The sequence below is a fragment of the Chlorella variabilis genome (assembly GCF_000147415.1).
Source record: "Chlorella variabilis unplaced genomic scaffold CHLNCscaffold_20, whole genome shotgun sequence".
In the NCBI taxonomy this organism is placed as follows: domain Eukaryota; kingdom Viridiplantae; phylum Chlorophyta; class Trebouxiophyceae; order Chlorellales; family Chlorellaceae; genus Chlorella; species Chlorella variabilis.
This window is the reverse complement of record NW_005435068.1, coordinates 514,032-525,062: the sequence shown is the minus strand read 5'-3', so window position 1 is coordinate 525,062 and position 11,031 is coordinate 514,032. Positions and strand designations below refer to the sequence as shown.

At 61.2% G+C, this 11,031-nt stretch overlaps 3 protein-coding genes across 3 annotated transcripts; 2 read left to right on the top strand and 1 right to left on the bottom strand.

Moving 5' to 3' along the window:
- Positions 1 to 10: 10 nt before the first annotated feature.
- CHLNCDRAFT_26482 (hypothetical protein) lies at positions 11 to 452 on the bottom strand (the record flags this gene model as incomplete). Its single annotated transcript, XM_005844813.1, has 3 exons — positions 11 to 52; positions 180 to 291; positions 415 to 452. Coding segments are annotated over 3 exons (192 nt in total), but the record flags the coding sequence as incomplete, so codon positions are not given.
- Positions 453 to 794: 342 nt separating this feature from the next.
- On the top strand, positions 795 to 3,669 carry CHLNCDRAFT_138391 (hypothetical protein; the record flags this gene model as incomplete). The annotated part of the gene is made up of 9 exons (XM_005844922.1): positions 795 to 816; positions 947 to 1,426; positions 1,596 to 1,762; positions 1,933 to 2,335; positions 2,514 to 2,622; positions 2,792 to 2,885; positions 3,008 to 3,066; positions 3,192 to 3,274; positions 3,422 to 3,669. The coding sequence occupies 9 exons, from the start codon at positions 795 to 797 to the stop codon at positions 3,667 to 3,669; spliced, it is 1,665 nt and encodes a 554-aa protein (XP_005844984.1).
- A 1,224-nt stretch (positions 3,670 to 4,893) lies between these two features.
- CHLNCDRAFT_138390 (hypothetical protein) lies at positions 4,894 to 6,554 on the top strand (the record flags this gene model as incomplete). The annotated part of the gene is made up of 7 exons (XM_005844921.1): positions 4,894 to 4,959; positions 5,157 to 5,294; positions 5,562 to 5,633; positions 5,714 to 5,779; positions 5,878 to 6,063; positions 6,136 to 6,216; positions 6,453 to 6,554. 7 exons carry the CDS (start codon positions 4,894 to 4,896, stop codon positions 6,552 to 6,554), a joined length of 711 nt encoding a protein of 236 aa, XP_005844983.1.
- Positions 6,555 to 11,031: the final 4,477 nt, after the last annotated feature.

Genomic DNA, 11,031 nt, shown 5'->3' with positions numbered 1-11,031 from the left:
CGCCCTCCCGCTGCCGCTTCTCTTCTCTAAAGAACCTATTCAATTTGGTGAACTGCAGGGCCAGGGTGCGGGCAGCAGGCAGGGGATGGTCACGGCAATCGCGGCTGAAAATGTCGGCCAAAATGCGCAAAACGCACAGCGTCGGACCAGCGTTGACATGCCGCCGCCGTGGGTCGCACCTCTTTGCGGTGGTGGAGGCACTCCAGGTAGTCGTCCCTAAAGTCTGCGCACTTCTTGGGGTCTTCCGTTTTGGACATGCACTCCGAAAAGTCCATCCAGATGGGGTAGCATCTGGGGATACAGGCACAGGGCAGGGGTGAGCAGGATGCCTGCTCCACACCCACAGCCGTCCTAAAGCCAACGCCGCCTGTTCCCACGCCAGCCACCTCTGCACAGGGCGGCACCTGCACCCACCGGCCAGGCCCTCCATGGATGCCAAATCCGCTCGCCATTTGTCCTCCCGCTTCTCCCACTGGGGTCCCACCAGCTTCTGATTGTGCAGAAAAAGCCGCGGGGCGCGACTTGGCTGCCCAGCAAGCTCAACCCGGCACCAGGCAAGTCTGCAGTCTCGCTGGACGCCGTCCGGTGCTCCCCCAGGATCGGGCAGGTGGGCGCGAAAAGGTGTCCTTCTTGTCCTGCTGGTGGATGCACTTGTGCAGGCCCTGCTCGATCCCACCAGGCCTGTGGTTGCGTGTTATCGAAAGACTGATTGGTGGGGTTCATTCACTATTGCACGGACTGATCACCTGTGGAGACCATCGCGACGCCCTTGGCAGGGCGTTGGCTGTTTGAAAATGTCTGCCGGCCGGCTGATGGGTATGAGCAGGGCCCGCAGGCCGCTGCGCCGCCGTCTCCTGCCACTCCCGCCACACAACAACGCCGCCTGCTGCACGCTGACCGCTGCTGCCCCTCTGTCTTCAACCCCGCCGCTCGCCCGCCTACTCAGATGTGGAGGACCTGGTGGGGCTGCCAGAGCGGGTGGAAGAGCAGCTGAGTGGCGCAATCGCCTCCTGCCTGGCCTTCAACCGGTGGGGCACGTTACTGGCAGCCGGGTGCCTGAACGGCTCCGTGGCTCTCTACGACTACCAAACTCGTGGCATGGCCAGCACCCTGGAGGGAGGCCATCCTGACCAGACAGCCGTCACCGCCCTCCTGTGGAGTGGAGATGGCCGCACCCTGCTGTCAGGCGGGCACGACGGCGGCTGTGTCGTCGCATGGGATGTGGCCAGCGGGCGGGTGCGGCAGCGGCTGCAGCTGCCCAGCGCTGGTGCCATTTCGCACCTGGCCTGGGCATGCAGTGGCCGTGGTCACAGGCAGCAGCAGCAGGGTCCGGAGGATGAGGTGCTGGTTAGCAGGGAGGGTGGCCCTGCAGTACTGCTGCGCCAAAGCGACGGCCATCTGCAGCAGTTGCCGATGGTCTGCATAGGTGTGCTTCAGATGCTGGCGCCTGCCCTGCCGCAGTGCAGCGCGCTTGCTCATGTCGCACAGGCGGCAACTGTGCGGGCCCGGCTGGCGTGAATTGCAACACCTTGGCATGCTTAATGCTGCGCATCTGGCTATGCCGCCACCCTTCCACCCCGGCCCCATGCTTGCAGATGGTGACGCCAAGCAGCCCAGCAGCAGCAGCAGTGGCAGCAATGCCGCCGGGACCAGTGGCCAGGTGGCGATAACATCGCACGATGGTGCCATCATCTACGCCGGCACGCGGGGCGCAGTGATGGTCCTTCGGCGGGCCGACCTTGCGCTGCTGGATGTGGTCAAGGTGTGGCTGGGCATGGCCTGCACACGGTTTGAGTGGACCTGCTGTGGTGCATAATGGTGCCCAGGAAGGCCTCCTGGCAAGGCCGCTTGGACCTGTCACTGAGGAGAGGCGAGTCTCGGCATCGGGCGCATTGTCCCTTTCTCATTCCTGCTGCTTGTCTGCAAGTGCAGGTGGGCGAAGGTGGGACACGCATCCTCGGGCTGGAGCTAAACAACTCTGGCAGGAGGCTGATGGTGACCGCCGCCGACCACCACATCCGCATCTTCCTGCTACACCGCCCCGGCGACCGCCAACCGCTGCGCGAGCAGCAGCGCCTGGCACGCGCCATGTGCAGCAGCGCCGCCAACGGTGCCTGGTCTAGCACCACGGCATCGCAGGCCAAAGCGCAGGCGCCAGGGGATTGGCGGGTGCGCAACATGGAGGAGGCGCGGCGTGCCGTGGCGACAACAGCGACGTTATCCCGCAGTCGCAACTCGGTTTTCTACGACAACGACGCCGCTTGGTTGACTGGGCTCCTCGACTTTGCCCATGAGAACGCGAGGCGGCAGTGGAAGTGCGCCGCCTTCTCACCAGGTGCAAGGCTGCTGCGGAGACTGAGAGAGCTGGTACCACAGTTCCCGCTGCCTGCCTGCCACTTGACCATGTCCTGAGGAAGCTGTGGCTGCTGCTGTTCGCCACCTATCCAGCAAAACAGGCCACACCCCTGGCTAGCTGGCTCCTGATGCAGCCCCCTGGCTCACTCCCCTTCCAGATGGCGAGTACTTTGCGTCTGCCTTTGATGGCGGCGGGCATGTAGTTTATCTATGGGAGGCAGAGGCGGAAGCGCGCATGAATGCTGTTCTGGAAGGGCAGGACACCAGGTGCGGATAGCATGGGTGCGCAACAGCAGATGGCGCTGGGAGCGTGGTGATGGTGCCGCTGGTGGTTGCTGCAATGCCCTGCCTGCAATGCCCTGTTGGCTGCCTGCCTTGCTCTGGCACCAACAGCTACCCGAGCGCCGCTGCCGGCGTCATGGGTCCATCCTTCCAGGGACGGCGTCCTGGCGCTATGCTGGCACCCCAACTCCACCCCCATGCAGCTGCTGGCCCTGGGCACGCTTGGCAGCGTCTACATCTGGGCGAAGGTGGGTTGGGCAAGCTGGCATTCGGAGGCAGAGGCGTGGGTGTCGGCCGAGTACTGCTGCCATCCAATGGTGTCCGCAGTGGTCCCGACACATTCTATGCCCTCCACTCCCATGCCACACAGGCCTTCACCGAGAATTGGAGCGCCTTTGCGCCCGACTTTGCTGAGCTGACCAGCAATAAGTGAGGGAAGCGCAACGGGCCGGGTGCAGAGTCATGGATGACGTCCTCCTTTGTCCTGCTGTTGTGGCTTCCTGCTTGCTAAGCCGATGATCTGCCTGTCTGGCATGACTTGCTGCCTAGCGCAGTGAATATGTGGAACCGGAGGACGAGTTTGACATGAACCCGCACCCCCAGGACGAGCATCTGCAGCAGCAGATGGAGCAAGCCGGTGAGCTGCTCAGCCATGCTGCAGGCCATTGTGAGATGCTTGCTTGCGCCGGCTCAAGGAGGGGCAGCGAGTTCTGGGAGGGGAAGGATGAGCAGCGGTGAGCCTACTCCCATGCTGTTGTTGCTTGCATTGCTTTGGCGTTGGCAGAGAGCAACCAGGAAGATGAGGAGGCAGAAGATGTGGACATTGGCACCCCGGGGTCCCGGCTGGAGGAGGTTGCTGGGCAGCTGGGCATCCTTCCCGACCAGCAGCTGCCGCTGCTGCACGTGCCCCTGCTTCTGAGCCAGCTCTCACCCACGAAGCCGGCAGTGGGCGTGGCCGGCGCAAGGGTGGTGCATGCCACAGTGGGCGCGGCGGCGGCGGCGGCGGCAGCAGCAATGGCGGCAGCGCAGTGATTTGGGCCTTCGTGCTGTTTTGCAACAGAACCTAAGCTTGTTGTGAGTTGAGTCAAGGAAAGCCCGTTAGTCAGCACAACCATCTGTTGGGGGCGCCATCCAGCGCCGCTCAGAAAGAAGAAGGCAGTGCCGCCGCCAGCACTGCGCTCTACCTGAGCCGTCACTGCCGCCTCGCTGCGCAGCCACCGGCTGCTCCCCAGCATGCTGACTGTCGTCGGCCGTCCCACAACTGCTGGCTGCCGCTCCCAAGCGGCATAGTCGCCGCCGCTCCCCAGCGGTGCATTCAATGCCGCTCGGCGAGCGGCAGTGCACCGGCAGTGCACCGTCAGTGCACCGTCCCCGCAGTGCTGGCCGTCGCGTGTCAAACCTCCATAGGGTAGCTGGCATCGCCGTGCCAGCCGGCACGGTACTCCGTGCGGCGTGCACATGGCGCCCGCTGCCCCTCGCTGCCTCCCAACGCCCCGTGGCACCGCGTCCCTGCCACTCAGGGCGGCAGCCGCGGCGCTCCATATGTAGGCGGCCACATGCGACCAGAGCTGTAGGCAGACCAACCCCTCCGCCCTGCGGAGGGCAACCTCAAGCCCCCATAGGGCAGACCTGCTGTCAGCGGTCGCACGTGCTGGTATGGCACGAAGATCACAGCATCAGCTGCTTCCTGAGGAGAGAGCGATTGGGGAGGCAGGCCTGCTGGTGGTGTACCGCCTCCCGCGGCAGCGCGCTGTGCTGCGCCCCTTGGCAGCAGACCAAGCACAAGCCTGGCTTGTGTCTCATGCTCAATCGACACCTAGCTCGCTAACCTAGGTTCCCCAACCGTCTCAAGCTGCCCAGTGTGCAGCAAACCCTACCAATTTCTCTCCTGTGATCACGTCCTGCAGTCAGCAGCCACTATGCAGCAAGGCCCAAGGTCTGGCGGGTGCTGCCCCGCATTGGCGCCGCCTGGTTAATGGGCCTCTGTCTTATATTCCTGCAGGCGCGTGACCGCCACCAAACTAAAAGGCCCAGACAGCCTAAGCTGGTCCGAGGCCACAGCACCCTCCCATGGCGTCGCTGCGGAGCCAGAACTGTGCCCGCCTGCGCGCATTGCGGCGCCCAAACGAGATGAGGCAGCCCCGGCGGTGCAGGTATGCTGGCAAGTGTTTGATTGGGTATTCTGTGCAGGAGGCCAGAGTGTGCGCCAAGTTGGTGGCTAAGGTTGAACAGGAGAAGCGCGATGCGCACAATGTCATGCTGGACCGCTCCGACTGCCTTCAGAACCACGGCGTAAGGCTGCAGCAGGAGCTGGCGGCAGAGGTGCCACGGGCTCCGCGTGGTTCGCCAAGGTCTGCCCTGTTTGGGGGGCTATCATTGGCGGTTCTGCATGAAATGAAATTTGCATAGCAAGTGTGTCACATACTTGTCTTGATGGTCCCCTGCCTGTTGCTTCTGCCTGTTGCACCTGCTGCAGGAGTCCACCACCGCACGGTGGGCAGCGCATGCTGCTGCTGCAGCACGCCACTCGACTGGTTCGGCACGCCGCTGACCTGGAGGAGGAGGCCAAGCGCTCCGAGGCCAAGGCTTTCTACCTGGCCAAAGAGGCGGAGCACCTACAAGGTGGGGCTGGGGTGGTTGGCATGGACATTGTCATGGTGGGGCGTCGCCAAGCTTGCAAGCCGCTGCTGCTACTGCTCTGCTGGTACCCTGTTCATTCAAAGTTGAGTGGCGGCATCTGACATGCGGCATCGGACATGCAGCTCTGGCCAGCAAGAAGCAGGAGCAAGTGATGAAACTGGAGGTAGAGGAACAGGAGGTGGGATTCACACTGGCATTGCGCCATTGGCTGCCCTTTTGCCAGGCAGTGAGGATGCTTTTTCCCAGCAGGCACCTTGTGCTCCTCTGTCTGTTGCCCATCGCAGCTGAACCGAGTGGCAGATGCGCTGGAGGCGCAGCTGGCGGGAGAAATCCAGGAAGCAAGGAAGGATCAGAAGGTTGGTGGCTGGTGTTCTTCCTGAGAAGCAGGTCAACTATGCTGGTTGTCTACCCATGCCCTGCGGCCCCCTCCGTACAGGCTGCAGAGGAGAAGCTTTGGGTTGCGACGCAGCTGGAGGAGCGCCGGCGACAGCTGAAAGCAGAGGTGGGGTGTGTAGCTTAGTGGGTGTTGTAACCGAAAGAAGAATTGTGTTGCGATTGTTTACTCGTCTTGCTGTTTCCTTGCCGCTTGCTTGCTGCAAGGCGCTCTCCCTCAGCGAGCGGGCAGATGAGCGGGCGGCACGTGCAGAGCTGCGTTTCCCACAAGCGGAGCAGGCTGTGCACCATGTGGAGACCACCAGAAGCACATTCATTCAGGCTCGCCGCAACTCTAGCTTCATGCATGCCAGGGCTGAGCACCTGGAGAGGCAAGCAGAGGCAGTGGCCAAGGTGAGCTCCGCACCAGGCTCTCCACTGCTTCCGCTACGTGTGCTGTGCATGTACGGGCTACCCGTTATGCAGGGCGCCGAGGCGCTGATGCAGCGTGCCAGTGAGAAGGCGACAGAGGCGCTGGAGGTCAAGCGCCGAGCTCAAGGCGCCGCTGTGAGTCTTGTGTGATGTCCGTGTTTAATGCCTTGGATCCTTTGTTTTCTCATCTTATAAGCCCATGCACCTGGCTGCTGATGGCTGCAGGATTTGGAGAGCTGCTTTGGCGCCAGCATGCCTCCCACTCCAGAGATTCATGCACAGGCATGTTCCTTGCAATATTGCCATCCGCTGCATCATGCAGCATGCAACATGACGTGTGCCGATCTGGTCCGACCACTGACTGCTCGCAGGTGGAGCGCCTCGCTGATGACCTGGAGCAGCCAAAGAAAGGCGTGGCATCGGCAGACCTCCACACTGCTCAATCAGCGGAAGAAGCACACAGGCAAGCCTGAGCTGTTGCCCGCCTTGCCGGTGCCCTGCGTCTGGACAGCCAGGCAGCAACATGCGCATTCTCGGCCCGCTCCGATCTGCGACTGTTGTTGCACGCTGTTCCCGCAGGAAGGCCACGCACATGGCTGAGCTGGAACAGTCAGCAGAGACACGCATGGCCCACATGCACCACCCTTCTTGATGTGTGCGCGCCTGGGCCTCCCAGGTCGATTGAGTCAGCACCTGTCATCTGTCCAACCACTTAGTTGCTACAGGAGGAGGATGCGATGCAGCGAGCACAGCGCAGCAACTACTAGGAGCAATGGTTGAGCCTGGAGCCAGCCCTGACTTGGCAGGTGGCCTGCCGCTTCCCGCAGAGCATCCGCCATTTGACTGAGGCCACTACAAGTAGCTCGCGGCAGTTGACAGATGCATCAAGGTAGCGGTCTAAGAAGCAGCAAGAGCCAACCTCGCTTTCAGCTTGATCGAGGGGTGGCCTACATCTGAGGGAAGGTCGGCCTGCGCTGCCGCCTAGCAACTGCCAATGAACATAGAATCAAACCCGCATGCATGCTGCCTGTTCACGACATCTTACAAATCACTTTGCTGGCTCCCTAATTCTCTGTGCAAAATGGAGGGGTCAAGCGGCGTTGCACCGTGTGAAGGCAGCCTGTCGGGACTAACAACCTGCTGGGAGGGGGATCTATAAGTTATTGGGAGTAGGAGATGGTGAGTTAATGTGCTCTTTTGAAAGTATAACCGTTTGGAACAAATCGGGACAGATCAGGCTATGAAACAAGGGTCTGGGTGGTTCGTGGCAATAAGGTTGCCTGTTGATGTCAATGAGTGTAATGGTGTTCAAGCACAGTCGCTAAACAGATGGGGTTCACCATGAGACATCCCAGGTGGTCTTCGCGGGCTCGTTGTCGTGGGCAGCAGCGGCATCCACCTCATCTGTATTGTCCCAATTGATGTCCTGCTCCTGCGGAGGCTGTCTCGGATTGTCCTCTTGCTCAGGCGGCTGGTCCACCGGGTCATTGCCGCCATCACTGGGTGTGGGGTCGGAGCCGCCATGGTTGTACCGGTTTGGTGTCAGGGCAGCCAGGTTGCCATCGGGCACCTGCCACCTGGCCACCAGCCCCTGCAGGTCGGCGGTGCCCTTGGACTCCAGCCATGCCAGGCACGCCGTGAAGTAGTCTGTAAAGGGCAGGCATGCAGGGGGACACAAGTGAGGCCACCCAGCACGATACCTGATGGGCATCTCAGCAAGCTGGCTGCTTGAGCTTGGCAGTCTAGATACTCGCCTGACACCGCATCATGACGGCCATAGGCCACCATTACAGCCTGCTGGATGGGGCTGAGGCGCAGCACCAGTGACAGCGTCTTGCTGGTCGGAGTCAGCGAGGGAACCAGGGCCTGCAGCCGGGTCGTCCACTTGAATGCACGCGACTGCGGATCGTTGTTATCATGCGGGTCAGCCGTCAGCCATCCGTTGGCGTTTAGCATGCCAATCTGGCGCAGCCCCTGCACAATGAGCTGGGACTCCTGGGGCGTGATGACGGAGGAGCGGTCAGAAAAGAAACTGGGCGTGATGCGCCGCGCAGGGGACTGCAGACAGTGGGTGGGCACGAGAGGATGCGCAGTTGGAGAGAGCATTGGTGCACAGCAACAACATGACTGGCAATGCCTAGCCCTGCTTGCTCACCATGACGACGTCTGCACGCATGCCATTATCTCTGAGGAACCTCAAAATCTTCGCGGCATCCGCATCGCTGCCATCGCGCTGCAATCGGCGGAGGCAGAGAACAGTGAGTGAAGCCCACATGTACAAGCGAGAGGATGTGTCAGGGCGTCGACTCGTACTGCGGTGGCTGCACCGCGCACCGGCATGCGCACAAAAACGGTCGGCGGAAAGGGGCGCACTGCAAGATTGCCATTGCCGTCATCGGCGAAGTCTGTGGGCGTCGACACCTCTGCGCACAGGAAGCTAGCAGCTGGGAGTCACGCCCCAAGCTTGTCAGGGCATAGCCGCATGGAAAAATGACCCACTGCCATGGCCATGCCCAGGAGAACCTTCCAGCATTTACCATGAGGCGGCCAGTCAGGGCGCACCTGAAATGATGCCATCCACCTTGAGCGTGTACTCGCCCTCCTTGGCCTGCTTGGCGGCCACCTGCAGCGCGCCGGGCAGCTTGAGCGCAAGGGTGCCACCGCTGGAGGCGCCCCACAGGTAAACCGGCTTGCCGGTGAGACCATGGTCCAGCAAAAACTTGGTCACAATACGGATCACCTGCGACGCACGGCCAGGCATTCTACTGTGATTGCTGCACCTCAATGCCTGGTGGCTGGAGGAGAAGGGACAGGGCGGCTGTTGCAGTGGCAAGATGCATGCTGGCTGCATTGACAACCAACCATCAGCAGCCAGGCAGATGGGCATTCCATCGAGAGAACGAGAGTTGCTGCTGCTCACATATGGCTGGTCATTTGAGTAGCGGCTCTTCACGCTGGAGCTCCAGCAGTATACACGAGGATCTCGAGGTTCAAGGGCAAGCACGGAGTAGCCCCGCGCAAGTGCCTGCTTGGTATGGCTCACATGCTCCGGAAAGCCTGCAGAGGGGAGGGCCTGGGACTTGAGGGAGCGAGGGAACTCTGTGCTGGTTCCCATTGCCATCATGCATGTGCCTGGCTGCCAGCGCTTGGACCATGGGGTGCTCACCAATGCAGGTGGGGCACAGTTCCGGGTCGAAGGGCCAAAAGTTCCTGGCGCTGCGAGCGCAGCCATGGAAGAACACCACAGTGCCGATTGAGTCCTCTGCCAACTGAAAGTAGTGGACCCTATCAAACGCAACCAGTCGGACTGGTCTCAGGCCCACATTGGTGCCGCTGTAATCCGCACTGGCACGGGCTGCCAGCGCCAGTGTCAGTGCCAGAAGGACTGCCCTCGCCGCGTCCATGGGTGAAAATGCTCGATGCAAGCTCTGCAAGCTTGGCCAGATACGGACAGGCTGTGCCAGCCAGGAGCAGGGAGAAAAGTAAGTCACGAGTGCTAGGAAACAATTAACATCTCAACTGAGCTTTGAGGGGCGCCAAAGCGGCGGCCCGGCCGGCAGTGCCGGCGCTGGACCTCTTCCTGGGCGCATGCATGTATTGATCTAGAGCGTGCATCAGGGTGCGGCATCGACTTTTATAGTAAGGCACCACAGCAAACACGGTCGGGGCTTGGGCCTTGGACTTGCGGCGGTGTGCTATCAGGACATCGCAATCTAACAGCTTACCTGGGAATCAATGGAATCGACGCACTCCTAGGCCCCACTCTGACATGCATAGATCTGCAACTCTGAAGAGCGCTCGTGTTTTCAAGCGCTCGTGTTTTCAAGCGTGTTTGTGTATGTGCTTTACGAAGCGTGAAGTGTCGCGTCCTTTCGTTTTCCCCCGCCTTTGGATTTTGGCGATGGTGACACGTGTCTGAATCCTTGCTGTCGACTTCTTTTGATCCATCTATTACACTGAAGCAGTTGCACTGAAACCGTGATTGTTCACACAGAGGAGAGCCAGGCAGAGAGCATTCGGCCATACACTGATGTCCCCCCATCCATCAAAAGCCTGCGTGGACAAGTCGACCCCAGGGTGATCAGGTCGAGAATGAGATTGAATGAGCGTGAATTGGAGGAGGAGGTATGGCACCGAGAAGAGAAGAGGAGACGCACAAGCGCTGATCATGCAAAAAGCGAGCGGACCGTGATCGAGCTCACGTCAACATGCTCGGGCGCTGAGAGGCACCAAAACACTGCCTGCACGACATCTGTGGCATGCAGCATGCCGCCAGGCTGCTGCGGGCTGCCTGCACCTTGCTGCTGCTCGCTCTCGGCCGCTGAATCCGCGCTGCCACCCTCCTCGCCTGCTGCCGCCCCGCTGCTGGACCGCGTCTTGTCGCGGCCGGCTCGGGTCCGAAAAAAATAAGAGTTTAATGCGGTGGGCGTAATGGTGCTGACACGCAGCGGCACACCACGAGATCGGGCCTCTAGCCTGCAGGCTCAAAGGGCGGCAACAGCCAGGCTGGGTCCCGCATTGATCTGTCAGCCAGCCCGCTGACCTCAGCTTGCTGCTGTTGTAACCTGCTGCCGCCCACCTGAGCTCTTGCGCCATGGCACACACAGCCTGCTTGGTGGCAGCATGCATGCCACTGCCCTCCTCGGCACAGCAGATGTTGATGATGTTGCCCCAGTGCTGCCGCTCCTCCATGCTCTGCACCACAAAAGAGAGTAAAGCCCATCAGTCAGACGAACGCCATGGCGCAGCAACCCAGTCCGCCGGGCACCTTCGTGTCTGGGCACGTCCACGCTGAACCAGTGACTTGCCTGCACTGCCTCGCGCGTGGCCAACGCGGTGCCCAGCACGTTTGTGCTCACAGTCTCCACCCAGGCAGCTGTGCTGCCGCTCATCAGTGACGCATCCGTGCGTGACACAGCTGCACGTGAGCAAACGGCGGGAAACCAAGTG